Source organism: Cololabis saira, chromosome 12 (assembly GCF_033807715.1).
Source record: "Cololabis saira isolate AMF1-May2022 chromosome 12, fColSai1.1, whole genome shotgun sequence".
Lineage (NCBI taxonomy): Eukaryota > Metazoa > Chordata > Actinopteri > Beloniformes > Belonidae > Cololabis > Cololabis saira.
In genome coordinates this window covers 19497068-19516435 of record NC_084598.1, presented here as the reverse complement: position 1 = coordinate 19516435, position 19368 = coordinate 19497068, and the positions used below count along the sequence as shown (strand labels likewise).

General features: G+C 41.6%; 1 protein-coding gene across 13 annotated transcripts in view; it reads right to left on the bottom strand.

The window, feature by feature from the left end:
- LOC133457043 (membrane-associated guanylate kinase, WW and PDZ domain-containing protein 1-like) overlaps positions 1-19368 on the bottom strand; it is a 133863-nt gene that overhangs the window by 8756 nt on the left and 105739 nt on the right. For all 13 annotated transcript variants that reach the window (XM_061735878.1, XM_061735882.1, XM_061735880.1 and 10 more), the window contains 5 exons: positions 10424-10458; positions 8059-8311; positions 3224-3315; positions 1740-1935; positions 1287-1589 (listed from right to left, as the gene is read on the bottom strand). In XM_061735878.1, the coding sequence (XP_061591862.1) occupies positions 1287-1589; positions 1740-1935; positions 3224-3315; positions 8059-8311; positions 10424-10458 (879 nt within the window). The remainder of the gene's footprint in view (positions 1-1286; positions 1590-1739; positions 1936-3223; positions 3316-8058; positions 8312-10423; positions 10459-19368) is intronic.

The window sequence follows — 19368 nt, the reverse complement described above, 5'->3', positions numbered from 1 at the left end:
ATAAAAATGAGACTAAAAAAACTTAAATTCTCTCCAAAACGAAAATAAAAATCCTTTGGTCACATATGTAAATTATTGGCTGTAAAGTAGATGAAACATTTTGTCATTGATACTGTTAGTTAATTATACTCTTGTAGCTTGACCAACCACACCCCCTTCCATCCAACAGTTTTCGCAGCATCCACATAAATGGCATTCCCTTATTTAGCAGTGAGCCTTCCTCTGTCTCCACTAAAAGTGTGCATGCATGCTAACAATTGATCTAAATAATGACTTATGGGGCTTCATAAGGTGTGACAAGGATTTGATACCCAAACTGCTAAGCATATCACCAACCTCAGGTCATGCTAGCAAGGAGAGAGAGACACTGATAGACATTTTAGTATAATGCATTACTCTGTCAGCTCTGTGCCCCACATGGTTAGAATCCATTAGGAGAGTGAGCACAGGGAGCAACAACATGATCCCAGATGAGTGCATGGAAGCCCAAAGTCAATTCATCTCATCCTCTTCCACAAAGAAGTGTAGAAATGAAACACAGTGAGGTAGCAGAAAAGAACAGACCCTTTTAAGGCTGGAAGACGTCCAGAAAAGGTTTTTTTCCTGCATTGTCAAATGTGACATCATAAATAGTGAATACGTTCTTGGATTGCATTTTGCAAAGCAACACCATTAGCCCATGGGTTCAATGAAATTTCCCCTGAGTAGCCAGCATGGCCACAGTATATTTCATCCTTGTGTTTTTGACTATGACACATCACAATATATCATCATAAGAACATGAGGGTCCTTGGTGTGATGTTTGTGTTCATCACTCAGAGGTTAATGCTGAATTTGTTCAAGGACGACACCTGCAATTCCTCCTCAATGCTTGAACAAGTTTACTACATGCAATTTTGCTGTTTTGCTGCAATACATAAGCATTACAGACAGCTATGGAGCGCTGCTGAGTAGACTCCAATTACATGCTTAATGAATTGTTTGGAGCCCCTGCGAGGGATGAATGTGGGATGGCGGTGTTTGGGACACAGCTCCCGCGGGAGTCTGCGCTACACATGAACAGTAGCGGGTCTGTGACCTCAGTGTCTGTCAGTGAGTTCACTCCTGTCAAACTACTTCTGTGGTTGTGTCGTCTTAGTTTAAAGTATGGTTGGAGAAATAACTTTTTTCATGGATCGATCTTCATGTCTCACAGCTAAGTTCAGCGCAGCTATAAATGGGCTGTCACATTTAAAGCTGAATTCCAGTCAAACTTTATTTTCTCCAGCTCAGTCTCCCTCACTTACCGAAGGTGGTGCCAGCATCGGGCCTGGAAACGGATGACACGATGACGAAACCGAATCCCTCATTTTCTCCTCGCTGGATCTCCACATCGTACGGCTGCAAAGAAGCGGGCACCACCGCGCTGCCGCTGCCCCCTCCGCCGCCGCTCCCTATGCCGCTGGTGGAGCCGCTGCCAGAGCTGACGGTGTTGAGCGAGTTCTGGCTCCCCTGAGGGGTCCGCTTGCCTTCTGTCAAACTGGGCGCCTGGGTGCTGCTGTGGTGGGAGGATGCTGGCGAGGGGGGGACATCACCTTCTCCTTTTGACACTGAAGACAAAAACAGGCTGGTTAGACAAAAAAATTTAAATAAAAAAAAAGGCCAGGGGAAGAGAAGCAAAAGACGAGAGATATGTTTACATTGTACGCAGTTCGTGATATATGCATAAACAAGCACATTTTATGGAAAACTGTCATCACCTGGGTATCCGGGGCTCTTGCGTCTGACAGTGAGGTTGACGTGGCCTTGTTTGGCGGCCTGCTGCATCAGCTGCACCACCAGCTGGTGCGACTTGCCCACTACCGCTGTGCCGTCCACACAGATGAGCTCATCGCCCGACCGCAGCCGCCCATCCTCATCTGCAGCCCCATACTTCACTATGTGTCCTATGTAGATCTGAAAAAGGCAAACGCACACCATAGAATGGGGCCTATTGATTTCTGTCACATTTTTCAACAGTCACATTAACAGTAGACTCATGAAAAGAGTACGACGGAGTATTAGGGCCAAATAAAAAAACAAAAAAAGGAAATTACGAGAATAAAGTCATAATGTAATGAGAATAAAGTCGTAAAATTACGAGAATAAAGTCGTAATATAACGAGAATAAAGTTGTAATATATTATAAATATATAAATATAACTTCACAAGATGCTCAATATTCCTCATTTTAACACAGGGAGAAGACGGTTCTTCCTGTTAGAGTTCTCATAAATTACCACTTTATTTTCATAATATTATGACTTTATTCTCATAAATTACCACTTTATTCTCGTAATGTTACGACTTTATTCTCGTAATGTTACGACTTTATTCTCGTAATGTTACGACTTTATTCTCGTAATTTTACGACTTTATTCTCGTAATATTACGACTTTATTATCATAATATTACGACTTTATTATCATAATATTACGACTTTATTATCATAATATTACGACTTTATTCTATTACGACTTTATTCTCGCAACATTACGACTTTATTCTCGTAATTTTACGACTTTATTCTCATTATATTATGACTTTATTCTCGTAATTTCCAATTTTTTTTGTCTTTGTTTGGCCCTAATACTCCGTCGTAAAAGAGAGATTTTGGAAAAGCGAATACTGTCACTCAGATATTTTGTGGCTGAGGAGAAACCAAGAGGGCCCATGGAGCGGGTTGGGACCATGGAGAAACCTGTGTGCTTTAGGCATTGTGTGGGATTGTCTATTAATCACTGACACAACCTTAGGCACAAATATGGTGCAAAATATTGAGCATACGCAACAATCACCAACGCCAGAGGGCAGACCTGAGGCCGGCTGACATTTCATTTTAGCCTACCCCTACAGTAGGTTTCTGCCTTTCACTCTTCATCTTGCTCATTCTTTTTAGACAAATACATAATGTCCAACAGCAAGGGTTTGTGGATGAGGCCTTTGCTTACAAGCTGTCTATGTGATCCTCCAGGGAGTAGCTCTAGTTAGAGGAGAGGAATGATGTGTTAGGACTTTATGTGATTCTGGCTAAAGGCAGACTCAACAGAAAATCAAAGGGGAAAAAAGAAAAAGGAAACTAAGGATGCAAAGAGCCTCATATTAAAATGTATTCAGATGTAGGATGGCTGCTGTTTGTAAGAGAACACGTGCACTTTAGGTCTTTAATTGCTATTACAAGATTCAAAGGTGAAGGGATACTTACAGGCTCGCCAGGCTCATTTCCTCCCAAGATACGAAAGCCGAAGCCTGTATCCTTACGCCAAAGGAAGATGTCCTGCTCCTGGCAATCTGGTACTGAAATGCACAAGAGAATCAGTGATGACACCCCATGAAGATCAACCATCACAAATCTTCACGCTAAACGGACATTAATGGGACTGGATTTAAATAGTAATGTCCCGGTTGACAAACAAAGTTTCTTAACACCACAAGACAAAGTCACTCATTTACACACTCATCCAGAGAGCACGTTTTAGTCGATACAACATCTCTTTAGCGTGCATATGCAGTTATACACACACACCACTGAATGAATTAGATGCAGTATAAGTAGTGATACACTGAAATGAAAATTTGTCGCCGAAACCGAAACCGAAAATAATAATAAACACTTGGCCGAATACCGAACATGGTTCTTCGCAGTTTTTAATTTATTTTGCCAATTTTTTCACCATTGCATAAATTAAATAAATTTGATTTAGGCATGCTTTTCAAAGAAAAAAATCTTTTACAAAATTACAAGGTAGAAAACATTTGTTGAACATAAAAAACTGAACATTTTTTAATTTTTCAGCATTTCTTAAATATTCCAGCAGACATTATACCAGCAAAGAACAATAACTTAAAATAAATAAATTAGCAAAATACATTTTTTGGCCATCTTTGAGCTTACGTTAGGCTTAACTGACTGAACATTGTAACATAGGCCTTAAAACAATAAAAATGCATTAAAGCGCTCAGGGTTTTTTATCATTTCAAATGATAAATCAAACTTGTAGTGCTGAAAGACTTTGCAGATGTGCCCCCTCTAGATATTTGAGCAGAACATTCATTGCAAACAGCCATTCTTGTATTATTCTTTGCCACTCTAAAATACTTTCACACTGCTGACATGTTTGCACCACTTCACTCCACGCTCTTCACTGTTTGATTTCCTCATCTAAACGCACCTGTAATAGATTGATTTATGTTGTTTTGGTTCCACCTCCTGGTGAATGTTGGTAAAATTCTTATGTGGTTAGTTTTTGGTTGGCCAACGATTTATGTTTGTGGTGCAACAGTTACGGAGCGGCCAGTCTATTTCCTTATATTACAACGCCGTTATTAATTGTTCGTTTTTTTTCCCACTTATTCCACCGAACACCGAAAGTGTTTTTTTTGCCATTTTCGGCCGAACAATTTCGGTTACCGAACAATCGGTGCATCACTAAGTATAAGGTTTGGTTTGATGATGGCATGTACGCAGGTATCACAGCACTGTTGCTCTGATTAAATAGTTTTATCTAATTAATGAAAGTCCACATTTGCACAACTGCTGATCAGTGGGCTTGCTGGTCTGGTACCAATCAAAGGAGTCCTGATCAACAGATGTTTCATCCTTTACCTCAGACCGAAAATTAAAAATATTCCTCAGCTCAGGTTAGTTTTTAGTCCTTTGCATTCATTTAATCTGGATCCTGCATCTCACCAACAAAGCAGGTTGACTGTGGACACAGACAATGTGGCCTCACTCAGTTCATCCTACAGGGCCAGTGGAGGACGGGGACTTTTCTCCTGCATTGCCTGCCATCCACATGGCTGCCAGTAACCGATCCATTTGCTCCAGCACTCAAGTTCCACCGATCACACGGTTAGTTGGAATCAGCAACTGTAATTATTTTTGACTCCTCAAGACGTTTCAACTTTCATCCAAGCAGCTTATTAAGCCGGAGCATCTTCACGAGGCAGTAGACACCAGAAAAACGTGATCAAGGGCATATAAAAGCTGGAAATAGAGAAAAACAAATCAACTATACTATTACTGCCCTCAAAACTGGTTGGCCAAACTATGCATATATAGATTTTGTAAGATACATAAAAAAGGATCCCCACTCATACCCAACATCTGTAGAAGCTCCTATTTGAGAACTCCCAGCTACCTATTCAGGTGTGTGAATGACACCTGGTCAGAATTCACACCCACAAAGTAGTATCTCTTTATATGAACATGAACGAAAGAAACATGCAGCCCACAAAGTACAAACTGCATCTTGGGAGTTTAGTGGCATTATAAACACTGACTGAAAATTGACAAGTAGAGACAAATACTTGCTCTATTACTGGCACCATCCACTGGAGCGTAAGCATTAGAAACCCACACAGCTGGACTGAGAGTGGCAAATAAATAGTTCAGGAGGAGCTGCCACAGGACCACATTTTTGTGCGCTTCACATTTCTTGTGCAGATTAACTGATAATAACTTTGGTAAACCCCACCAGTCAGTCAGAACTGAAGCATCTGTTTTGAAAAGAGGTTAATATCTTTGAGGACCAAAAAAAAGTTCAGTTTCCTTCTCTTTAAGCTCTGAGGACTTAGCTTTCTGTCAAACTGTTCTGCCACGGATATACTGCATTTCAAGTGCGCTCAGTGGACGCATGAATGCACTAGCTCCCAAATTCAAATAGTGCACTGGTACATCACAGCACGGATAGATATAAAAATACAGACAAAAAATCTGGGACTCGTCGTTGTGATTCTTTTTCTTCCTCTCTTCCTTGTTTCATTGTGTCTTCTTGCTTCCCTCGCTGAATTAAAAGGGGGCTGTAGATCCTTCAGGGGTTATCAAACAGATATACCAATCATCTGCAGCTTAAAGCAGCCTTCTCAAGGCCCAGTTAATATTTAATCAGAAGGAGTCCTAGATTCTACACCCAGCCATTATTATTAACCAACACTGCAACACAGCATATGCACGACCGGCACATCTGAACAGGAATGACTCGAAATGTTTGACAGAATAATGCAACAATTTTACCATTCACATCAACCTTTCACAATCACACAACACAGTTTTGTGTCTTCTACAGTTCAAATAAGATACAATTCCATCCTCCTATGACATCACCACTGCTGCAAGAACAGGAAGCTTGAAGGATGGACTTCAGCCAGACCTAAAGAGTGCACCGGTGATTTAAGAGAATCTTTGAAACTCCTGAGTGATAAATGCTTATAGTGTATCTCTGTGAAAAATGAAAGAGCAGAAAATGACTGAAACGGATGCTGAGGAGTCTTGTAGCTGCCTACAGTCTGATGTCTCAGTTTTGGATACTCTAATAGATGATGACTACACTTACAGTAGCCAAGCACAAGCTGTTTTGTTTCTTATAATATAAGAAACCGACGTGCGCTATTCTTCAGTCTTTCAGCGGCTGGAAATGACAGTTACATACAGGAGAAACAAAGAAACAGCACTAACTGGCTCTTCTGCTCACATGTGTGCTTTCAAGGACACTTCTCTCTGGAGGCCTTTAGTCACATGATCAGTTGTGACTTAGAACTTGCAGATGCAAAGAAAACATGCAAAAAGGCACATGCAAATAGAAAATCCAATTGGCTTTAGATCTTTAAGTGGTACCTTTTTTTCTTCCTCTTTTTTGGTATCTTTAATTAAAGCTATCACACATCTTCTGACACATGATCTCAGTTTGCTCTCACCCAGGTTAAATCTAATTTATGCCTAAATTAAAAGGTATAGCTATAATATACACTCTCCGGCCACTTGATTAGGTTCACCTTGCTAGTACCGGGTTGGACGCCCTTTTCCATCAGAACTGCCTTAATCCTTCGTGGCACAGATTCAACAAGGTACTGAAAACATTCCTCAGAGTTTGGTCCATATTGACATGATAGCATCACGCAGTTGCTGCAGATTTGTTAGCTGCACATGCATGATGCGATTATTCTGTAGCACCACATCCCAAAGGTGCTCTGTTGGATTAAGATCTGGTGACTGTGGAGGACATTTGAGTAGTGAACTAATCATCATGTCTAAGAAACCAGTCTAAGATGATTCTTTATGACACGTTATCCTGCTGGAAGTTGCATCAGAAGATGGTACACTGTGGTCATAAAGGGATGGATATGGTCAGCAACAACAGGCAACAGGCTGTGGCGTTGACCTGATACTCAATTGGTACTAATGGGCCCAAAGTGTGCCAGGAAAATATCCCCCACATCACTACACCACCACCAGCCTGAACTGTTGATACAAGGCAGGATGATTCCATCATGCTTACATGTTGTTGACGCATATTCTGACCCTACCATCCTGCAGCAGAAATCGAGACTCATCGGACCAAGCAAAGTTGTTCCAATCTTCTGTTGTCCAGTTTTGGTGAGCCTGAGTGAATTGTAGCCTCAGTTTCCTGTTCTTAGCTGACAGGAGTGTTACCCGGTGTGGTTTTCTGCTGCTGTAGCCCATCCGCCTCAAGGTTTGACCTGTTGTGCGTTGAGAGATGCTCTTCTTCATACCTCGGTTGTAACGAGTGGTTATTTGAGATACTGTTGCCTTTCTATCAGCTCCAACCAGCCTGACCATTCTCCTCTGACCTCTGGCATCAACAAGGCATTTGCACCCACAGAACTGACGCTCACTAGATATTTTCTCTTCTTTGGACCGTTCTCTGTAAACCCTAGAGATGGTTGTGCGTGAAAATCCAAGTAGATCAGCAGCTTCTGAAATCCTCAGATCAGCCCGTCTGGCACCAACAACCAGATTCAAAGTCCCTTAAATCACCTTTCTCTCCCATTCTGATGCTGGTTTGAAAGGCAGCAGATCGTCCATGTCTACATGCCTAAATGCATTAAGTTGCTGCCATGTGATTGGCTGATTAGACATTTACGTTAACGAGCAGTTGGACTGGTGTACCTAATAAAGTTGCCGGTGAGTGTACACTTCAAAAACTATGGGATTCCTACTGCAACACATTTTGGTAACTTTTTAAATTCTGAAGTCAGCAAACTTTCACATTTCTAAACACAGAAAAGAATTCTACTCACGTCGACTCTCGTACATGCTCCTTGACTGCGCCCAGATCTTAAAGGGGTCCGGCTTCTTCTGGAGGGTGAGAGTGCCATCTGTGGGGTCGTGGGGGGGCAGGCCTGGCAGAGGCTGAGTGGGGGCGGGAGTGGGAACCACCGCCTCGCTGGGCATGGCAGAGGGTGGGTGGCTGGGAGAATCGGTGTGGGTGCTCCGATGGCTGCACACACTGTGCTGGGAGCTGCTCTGACTGTCCTTTCTCTCCAACTGGTGCTGGGTGGACGAAAAACAGAGAGAGGTGTGTGTGTAAAGCATGGGGGTGGATATAAATATATAGGCAGTAGATGGAGATAAAGCGCAGAAAGGAGACAAAAAGTGACAAGTGAGTCATGAATAGGAGCGAGATTGAGGAAAGAGTGAGAAAAAGCATTCAAGGTCATCTTTTCTATCATTTTGCAGTAGAACCGTTCTTACTAAAAACATCAACTTCTGAAGTGTGAAGAGAAATGACTTGGTTTCCATGGTTGCGAGACAAAGACATTTTGAAATATGCGGGAATCTTAATAAATAGTTGTTTTTTTTATGAATAACTATGACTCTTATTTCAAGGTTTCCTGCAAGGAAACATAATCAAGGTTTGTCTTGAAACAAGAACTGTGTGCCATCTGTGTCTGTAAGCTTAAACAGTCCCACATTTCTTAAACAACAAACTTGTTGAATTGTATGTGTAAGGTCACATTAAAACTAACGTCATCTTTTGTGCACACAGACAGCAAAAGCAGAACAATCCAACAATGGCTGATGTTACTTTGAATTGTCTGATTTTCTTTCAAAATTGCAAATACAACAGGATGAAATTGTTCTAAAACTTGGATTTAGCTCCATGAATGTTCAGATGATCAGATTATCATTGGGTGAGTCACATTACAAAAAATACATTCAAACCATCTTGTTTTTAAAAAGGTCTACAGAGAAAAGGTCATTACTGACAGTGAAAACTGACAAGTAAATCATTTCTTTCATCTGATATGAATATTAAAACCAGCGCATAAAAGTTAAGAGGAGGTGCCCTGCTGTCCCTGAGTAGTGTCTCGCTCATCAAACTACATTTTAGTGATGCTTCTTAACGAGGACAAAAACACAAAACTGTCTTTTCATTGGATCACAGGGGACTTTTGCAATGATGTGGAACAGAGCAGTGTCGTTCATCTGGGAGCTTATTGTGACCATTTATTTAGACTCTGAACTGGAGGGAAACAAAGGTTCTTCCTGACTCATACAAAGTTGTATGCTGTGTGTCATTTACTGAAATAACTGAGGGGTAAAATGGCTTTCCCTTGATGAAAAAAGAATCTAGAGCAACAGTCAAGCAAGGTCCTTGTTGGTCTTTCTTAGCCCACTGACAAGGTGTCAAACCATGTGATCTGGATAGATGAGACCAGCATAACTACTGGACACCAAACACATCCTAGTATCAGGTCAGAGGGGGCTTCGGATGGGGGGGGGGGGGTGACCTTGTATGTACCTGTGTGAAACAAACCTCCTTTTGTTTATGACCCGTTGGTCCTCCAGGGGTAAAAATCGCTGAGAGTAATTTAAAACAGTACTAGCATCTTTTCTAAGTCTGTATTGATTTTTTCCCCCGCCAGGCTGAACGTAACAATAAGGAGGTGTTTGCTGTTTAACCTCCTGTGTCACCGCACTGCTCTTAGAGAGACCCTTGTTCAACTCACAAAACTAATCTTCCAGGTTCTTCATTATCAATCACAGCTATGAATCACACTGCTGTCATCTGTTGGGATCTCTCCTCCAGCTTCCTCGGTTTCCCTTGTTTTTACTGCTAGCTCACTGTGGCATCATTGGCCCCATTCTCTCTGTCAGTACTTCTTCTATATATCTGTGGGCGATCACAGTGATTCACTGCTGTGTTTCCATGCTGGTCTTCCCCTCCCTTGTTCTCATCCCTTTTTTTCATATCTTCCCAGTATGCCCCGCCCCCCGCCCTCCCACATCTCGCCTCTACTGCAGCTGTCTGCCCCAGCAGCTGGTCACTGTTACACTCTTCTGCCCAGGCTACGCTCAATCAGTCACAGGGTGGCAGCATGGCAGGAAGGGGGTGATATAGAGAGAAAGCAAGAGGATACAAAACAAAGAAGTAACAACCCAGAGATGAAAAGAAAACAAAAAAAGAACCAGCATTTACTATGAGTGACAAACTGAGGGAAGAAGCAAGGGGGAACGATGGAACATGAGAAGTGAAGCTTAAGATGCAAGAGTTATATATCACGCTTCTCTGCCTTTTGTTCTTTAAATAGCACATTTTTGAGTCGGGAGCTTGCGAAGGTTTGCACATGCATGCAAAAGAGTGAAAGATAAAGTACTCACCACCAGCTTTGGACTCCTCTTGGCTGGCACCACTCCTGCAAAACATCGGCAGAGAGACAGAGAGAGCATTAATAACCTGCAGGGCTCTTGCTCTGTACCCTCTGGTCAGAACCTCCTCGGGACAAACGGAAGAACCCTTGGTTCCTGCTGGACAGCAGAGCACAACTGGCCCACCTCTGTTACTTTCCTTTTCTGAACAACACGCTGCACATACGCTGCTTGCTAATCTAAGTGATCTCCTCCCCCTGTGCTCTGTCCTTCTCCACTCGCTGCCGTCATTCCTGCTACGAGAAGATGAGCTACATTTACTGATCGTTCTGCACTGGGTGGATTGACCGATGCTCCAGCAGCTCAGGACTTCTGTTACGAGCTACAGGTCCCGCACCCTCCCTAAGTCTGCACGGCACCTGTCTCCAACACGAGCTCTCCAATAGAATCGCAACTGTTACCCACAGAGGAGCATCACATCAAAGGGAAGCCTGACTTTCTGCCGTGCTATGCACATCTTCTGAATAACTACAGAGCTGCTTCCTTTCCTCTCAATTCCACTGCTTGGCTCAAGGCTTACATTGAGAAGCTGATCTTCTCTCTCTGCCTCCCTTTTTTTCCCATGTTCCCTCCCCCTTCTAATCTTTCATGCACCATGAGTTACTGCGCCTTTATCTATCTCGATCTCTCCGATACAACATACTGTAAAGAGTAGCCAAGAAGATCAATCTCATTTGTGTTAATTAAATATTAATACTTGGCATTGGATGTCAGGGGAGATGATTCACAACATGTCAGTGCTGGGAAAATTCTACAGTCCCACTGCACTGCTTTCTCTCTCAACATCCATCCCCATTCATTGTGTTTGTTCTTCTACCAGACAAATTAATAGCGTTCTATTCAATCAGACTGCACCTGATTGTTTAACTAAAGCAACTTCTACACTGATTCCCAAGAAAAGTCCCGTTCTAAAGCTCCTGTTTCTGCCACTTACCGTGGCATACTATGTTGAGCCAAAAATAGACATATTAATGCATGGATGATATGAAGCAGTGTTGGGGCACATTTCCATTCCCAAAGCAACCAGGTATTTCTGTATACAAAGGGAGGTGTCTCTTTTTTAATATGAAAAGTATCTTTCATCCCTGCAGTATCCTTAGTTTTTTTTTTCTGCTTTAGAAGCTTAATGCATTTTTTTCCCTAAAATACTCAATGGATTCTTCCTGTGACATCAACACACAACATGCAAGCATCCATCTTAGGCTCTTTCTGCTGCACTAGAAAAAGAAAAGAAAGAAAATCATTAAATGTTAAAACTCTGTTGCTGCAAAGCCACTCTTGCTACATGATTCATAATTTATCCCTATTTTCTCTGTTGCATGCTCTCCCCGTCTCTCAGATTAAGGGGTTGCAAGTTACTGGACCAAATGGAATGTTGCAGGTGCTGATGCGTTTCTCAGTGTCTTTATTTTATTTCTTTTATTTTTGAGGTAGATCTCAGTGATTGCACATGTACTTGTGGGTGTGACTGACACAGCAGGTACTTGCAAGGTCAGATGTCAATAACAAGTGTTTCCCCTAACAACAGCAGGTTATATGACCCTCCAGCTCTAAATTGCACTGTGAGGAAGGTCAAAAGAAACCTTTGACTTTGAACTAACTTCTGAAAATCTACAAACTGACAACAATGTCAGCACAGTCTTTGTTAAAGTGAGTTGAAAATTTGCATCGAAAGATGACGTATCTGTTACACAATATCGTAGCTTAAAAGATGTTAAAAGAGTTTTCATTTATTTCCGTGTGAAATAAGGACTCCACAATGCAGAGAGACCAAAAAGACAGTCTTGCCCCTAACAGCACAATATTATAAATATGCTAAGTAAATACAAAATATCTGCATTTATGCAGTGTCATCCAACGGTGTATTTAACGCCATTCGCGCAGCCAGTTCCCTCCGCCACCTTTCTTCTGCCCCACTGTGCAGTTGGAATACCACCTACTGCAGGTGAAACACTGAACAATGTTTTTCTACGTCTGCTACAGCTCTGTTCAGATGTGATCAGAGGATTAACTGGGATGACACGTGAACCTTCTCGTGGTATGCTGTGTCCGTGTGGTCAGAACCGGTATTGCTTCGTAGAACAGTTTCAAGAGCTGCACACCACCTGAGTGAACCGGTCAACGGAATAACATCCGCCAACATCCGCTTCATTTTTCACAAACTGTCTCCGGAGAGAGCGGAGATCAAAGGAGCCATCGCCGCCACAGATTAAAGCAGCAGGACTGACTCTTTACTTCTCCTGCTAATGGCCACAGCTGGCTGCATCATCGACACCTATGAAAGGGTAATATATTTAAACACAACTGGAAGGAAGATGACATATTTAACACCTGTAGTTGGATTTGGTTGAAACGAACTTGGCTCTGCTTGACTTGATGGTGTAGCTCGTTTGAGCTGATCTGAGATCTGTCAGTCAGCGTCCTTAGCAGACGTGGCCACGAGTCTCTGAGCAGCAAGCTAATCATTTTCTTTTGAATACTTTTCACAATGATTTTAATCTCTCACATTTGACAGAGTGCATCAAAGTGCATATTTAGTTAGTTTAGTTTAGTTGTGCTTTACACTGATTTTAAGCATGTGGAACTTTCATCTAACTATAGCCATATCCTTAGTACATTTGAGCGCACTGGGAATCTTGACTCACAACACCTCCATGCATGAATAAATCTTTACATGTGCTCAACTTAAACATTGTGATGCTGATGTATATAATTCACGAACATTCATGATGTATATAACTATAATAATGAAAAGCTTACTGAATCTGGTGGAATATAATATTTATAAGCAGCTGAAGCTCTGTGAAAGAATTACAGGAAATTCATGCTTCTGAATACAAGCAACCACAGAGAACTGCATAAACGCATGCATGATTTAAACATGTAACATGGACATTAAAGGAATCCAAGAAAACCAGCAGATTTTTGCACAGTCCACAAATGCTGACACATATGCAGGAACATACACCAGCTACTACATTTACAGTATATACTGGTGCCATATTTTATAGCGCTGAATGACATAATTACTATATGTCATTTCTGAACTGATCACTAGAAATGCAAGACTAACTTAAAAGGCCTGATGTTTATTATTATGACTCTGTCATGACAAAGACAGAGTCCACTATCAGTTGTTTGTCTAAACAGGAGTTTAGCAACGTCATGGCGGAGCTCCCTATCTTTTATTGTAGTAGTGTATCACTTCAAGAATCTCCTGGGGATGTTTTATCAGTCTGTGGTCGCCAGCGTCCTGTCCTACGCTGTGGTGTGCTGGGGAGGGAGCACTTCAAAGGCTCACCTCTCCAGGTTGGAGAAGCTGATCAGGCTCTGTGGTTGGCACGGAGCCGGACCCTCTGGAGACGGTGGCAGAGAGGAGAACAGTGCACAAACTCCTGGCTATCTTGGACAACGCCAGCCACCCTCTGCACACCGTCATCAGCAGCCGGAGAAGCCGGTTCAGTGAGAGTCTGACCAACAACAACAACTGCACGGACTGTGCAATACATTTGTGAAATATTTCATAACATTTATTTCTTTTCTATTCATATAATTCTATTTATGGCACTGCACTTTTTATTTTTTTTAATCTTTTTAAGGGTGTTTGGTTTTTGGGGTGTTTTTATTTGTATATGACAGTGCTGAGTGAGTGAGATGGAGATGTCAATTTCCCCGAGGGAACCTCCCAAAGGTATTAATAAAGTCGTCTGAATCTGAATCTGAATCTATAGCCCCTTTCACACAGAGATTCCGCAATATTGGTGTAAAGAAGTCCTGCCAATACGCCGCCTTTGTTGGTTCACACAGAACCATACAACGCCGGCATAACGCCGCTCCCGTCTGTAAATTCACACAGCATGCCGGCGTTCCGCAATCAGAGGCGTGACGACAGCGTCAGTCCGACCGTCATGTCAGCGGCATGCCGGCTGTGTCATTCACACAGACCCCGTTTCGTCTCTGTGACGGCTCTGTGACTACCTCCGCTGCCGGCTTATTGGTGGGGCCACTTGGCCCCCCCATTCCGCCTCCGTGACTTTCACACAGAACAGCGAGGCGGCTTAAAGGCGCAACGTTCCCGCCTCGAACTGGCTGTGTGAAAGGGGCTGTTCTACATTAAGGGGATAATTACTGGACGCCAAATAATACGCTAAATATATACAAGTTGTCGCAGAAAGAACATCTTCACCCTTTTAATTAACAATGATAACATATACCAGTAACTTATTTGCTGAACTGTAATTTGGATGTACTGTACACGGATAAATAAACTACATTTCAGTTTCAAACACAAACATTGTGTTTCTCTGGTGAGAACCAATGACAGGAAAGAAACGTGTGAATAAACTTGCATGTGTGGGCACAAAGTATGCATGTGGAGGTGTCACTCTTTCATCCTGGAGAAGCAGCACTGGAACACTTCAAGCTTTTTACAGTGAAATTGCAGCACTGTGAATGGCCCGCTATTTCAATCTGCTGAGGCTGCGGCCTTGGTGTCTCTATGCAGAGCCCACACAGAGTGGGTGAATAGTGCCTTCCTCCAGGACTTCTATACATTTTGGTAAAATGAGTACGACATGAGTAATACGCTCCTTTGTTATGGCTAGCCAGTTAACATTTGCCCATGCTCCGCGTACGAGACCATTATCTTCTCTCCTCATCTGCTCTAAATGATATTGTCTTGCTCTGCATCAGTTATCATGATATTTCATTCATCCGCCTTCATTTCCTCTGTGTTTATTTCCCTTCTTTCTGTCTTTTTCTCTCTTCATTCCCGCTGTGTCTCATGGGACAGAAATACTCTGCATGATTGTCATGGCAACAACGATGAGAAGACAAGATGGAAGAGTCAAAGCTGGCCTGGCCTCCTTTTCTCAACCTCAGGTTGAAATCACCAGATGTTATCCTTTTTTTTAAGGGGGAAACGACACATTGTCAAGTAGAAATTAATTATGGATAATAGTCTCCATGGGGGTTAAGAGGTATTCATACAGAGATTGTTTAACCAAAATGCTATAAATGATTTGAAAATATGAAGACGAAAAGTCTTAATAGGACATCCCTGCTAAAGAAATTAAACAAAAATATCAAATTTAACCATTTGTTTAGCTGGGGCAATTAATACACTGAGTACACATCTTGCAGTGGAAAAATTAGCCTATTTAAACTTCTAATACTGTATTAGTACTTAGCATTTCGGGTGAAATTACAATCTTCTATTTTTGATCAATGAGATTAAGATCAGGTTTATGTTCAAACCGATGATTTTTATGGTTATAACCGATGATGTTTTAGATCATAAATTTATGCAAAAAATATATACAACTTTAAAACGTTTGCAGTACTTTCAGGCTTCACGGTATCTTTCTTCATTCCCATAACAACCTGGTGTGTATTTACATTTCACAAAAGTACATTCTGCCACCCAACAGATGTTTCAAGAGAACAGACGTGCAAGCAAAGTGACCATTTTTGTGACAATCCAAAACCCAAGAGTGGGTCTTTTCATGTCAGAAGCACCATTCTACCACAGCAGGAAACAGTGATGGAAAAATGTGCTGAAGCAAACACATATTAGATTTGTATTATTATTATTATTATTTTGTGTTCTGAATTCACTGTGTATCTGTTGCAGATTAGCACCCAACTGTTCTCATAGGTTCTAGGTCAGAGTTATGGTGAAACAGAGAAATAAAACTAAACTGGTCTCTTTGATTAAGGGTGAATGATGGGGGATGACACGATTTTTTTAAATAAATATTTTATACTTTTAATGTTTTTTCTGTTTCTTTTTTGTATTTTGTGACATATATCTATTTAAACCATGTTACTGCAGAAATCTCTGAATAAGTATGGAGAAAATGATACTGATGAGAAACCACTGCACGACATTCTAACCTTTCAATTTTTGCCCTCTCTTAAAACTTAAAAATCAGAGTCAGACAGTGCACTGATGAGTCATGGACAAACAGACTAAGGCTTCTTCTCATCTAGCTGAAGTCCATTTTTTTCCTCCTCCTCTTCTTCACCTATAAACCTCTAAAACCAATCCTTCATATACGGCTCCCCTCGCTGAACTTCCAGTGCTGCTCAGCAAATCTCACTCTTTCATCTAATCCTCCACCTTCACACCCTCAAAACATGATGTCTGGCTTTCTTATTTCTCATCCTCTCTTCTTATCTCTAAACGGATATACACAAGCAGGTCTTTCTTGTTTTCTTTTTAAGAATAAAATGGGCACCATGTGCTCTGGACAAAAGGCAAAAAGGATCATCCACACTTCTATCAAAAACAAGTAAAGCAGGGACGTGCGAAGTTGCATCAGTGCCCATGAACCACAAAGGTAATACACACTTCTGTGATTGCTGCATTAATGCAGAAGAGTAAATGAGATTTTAGAGTGGCGTATGGTACCTTCAAGACCAAATCTTTTCCAGGGAGGTTCATGCATTTCTCAACAAGACATTGCAACAAAACATTCTGCACATATCACAAAGGCAGAAAGAGTATGGGTGCTGGAGTGGCCTGCCTGCAGGCCTGGTGTGTCCTCGCTGGAGAATGTGTGAGGAAGTTTGAAACAAAAATGTGCCAGAGATGACCATGCACTGTTGCACACTTAAAGGCACGTTTTCTGGAAGAATGGGAAAGAATAGCAACTGAATCCCTTCTTGCCTGGTATCCTCATCACCAGAATATATTTTAAGTGTTATAACTTATAAGACGCAATAGCAACATTACAAACTTTTTTTGGAGTGTGCTTCAGGCCCAAAGCACAGAAACGGATTTATACAATCAAATGACATGAAATATCCTCTGTTCACACTGCCGGTAAAAACATAAAAGTCAAAGTAAATGTAAAAATAAGTATTAGTCTTTCAGTGGGAAGGGCAGTGGTTCACATCCTCACCTAGTAGTCCAGATGTTCCAGTGCCCTCGGGAAAGACCAATTCATCCAATACAGTCATCATTTTGGGATTGTGTTTGATAGACAAATAAACATTGACAAGACTCAGCAGAAAAATCTGCTTAGACTTGCACAGACGAAGAGAGCGCTGTGTTAATGGGGGAACGTGGCTTTTAGTGTAAAAGCACTTTGAGGGGAAAGCAGGACACGTTGTGATTAAACGGCCCTAATGCTAAATAGGTTTCATGTTGTATCTCGATTTCTGTTGTGTGGAGACTAGTCACTTTGTAAGGATTTGGTCCTAAGTTCTGGACACTCACGGGATTTTGTCACAGCTCACTAAAGCTCCGGCTGATAGTGGGCATGTGTCACAGTTAAATCTTGCTTTTTCCTTTCGGCATGAAACTCAATGATTTTATCCTTCCAATTTCCAGCCATTTTCTCAGACAGAACCATAGATGGCCTTGAGGGATTTTGAGGGTACTTGCATGTAGTTTTTCATTCGTGTTTTTATACAAGTTTCACATCCAAGAGCTACATCTCGAACCACTGTTTTGTGTAAAAGCTGCATTTAATTCTCTACCAGGCTTATATTATGGTTGCCCTCATTGAGGCGTGTGATTCAAGTTGTAATTTAGTCAAATTTATGTGTATTTATTAACAGGAAAGTTCCCATATTTGGCCCCTTTTGATAAATGAAAGACCTCTTGGGAAAAAAAAATGGTCTGGCACAAATTACAATTGATCCATTTCACGCCTTTAGTGGTACATGTCCATGCAAAACATTCTGACAGAAGCTCGATTCATCCCCTGTAAATACTCAGCCATGAATGCCTCTGAAAGAGTAGTTTTCATCTTTCATCGCCTGGTTCAGCACCTGAATCCACAATTCTGACAGGCCAGACTCAAAGTTCAGAGATGCAATCTACTCCTGCTAGCTATAGTAGCTGTCTGCAGCCTCTTCCCCAATTATCCTCTCATTCAGTCCCTCTATTAGTCTCTTTTCTTCAGTGCTCTGGTAGCAGGAACACTACATCTGTATTAAACAGGTCCGGCACTCTCACACACAGATAACCACACACGCACGGCACGCACGCACAGGTCCATAATATAATAATGATGCTGACATTCAACACAATCCAGCAGTGTTATTCCATGAGCAGTGCACAAGGTCAACTCATTAGACTGCATAATTGATCTGGTGTGCATGGTCTCACCTGCCGCTAATACAGATCTGGGTCAGCCAATATGAATGACAATTTAGCCACAATAAGGACTGGACATAAATCAGGGACCTCAAATGTCATCCTCTGTCCATGTGGTTACTTTACACTCTGGCAGAAAAATTACATTGTTTACATCTCAGTTACAAAGGGGAAAAAAATTAAATATATGGGTGATTAAAGGCCAAAAGTGTAGCCTGTAGGAAGCCGGAAGCAATAACAGTGAGAAGCTGACAGAAATGATGCCTTGACTGTAAAAAAAAAATCAGCATGCGTAATATGTGATTATGCTAGTAAATGGTAGATCATACACTTGTGTAAACTCTGTCAAAATATCTCCATGAATGTAGTACATGATGTACTCGAGTTATTAATTGTGGATTGGAATTCTAACTGAAAACATCCCACCCAACTTCTCATAAGTGTAACATCAGATAGTAAATGTTTGAAGACGGATCCATGAGTCCCTACAGTGATGCACCTCTCCTCTCTCATTCATTCATCTCAACTCTTCCACCCTCTTACTCCTTCCCACACTCATCTACTCACCCACTTCCATTCTAGCTCATCTTGTCCTCTCTGCAGCTCTTCTCATTTCAACCCATCCAGCTTGGGCATTTTAAACCTGCCACCCACTCTCTCCCTCACTCTTCTCTTCTGCTATTTCATTATGTCACTCTCTATATGCTAACTATTCCAGCTGCTTTTGTTCAGAACACTAAAGGATATTGTTTTGTGCATTTGATTTGATAAAAGTTCATGATAACTCTTC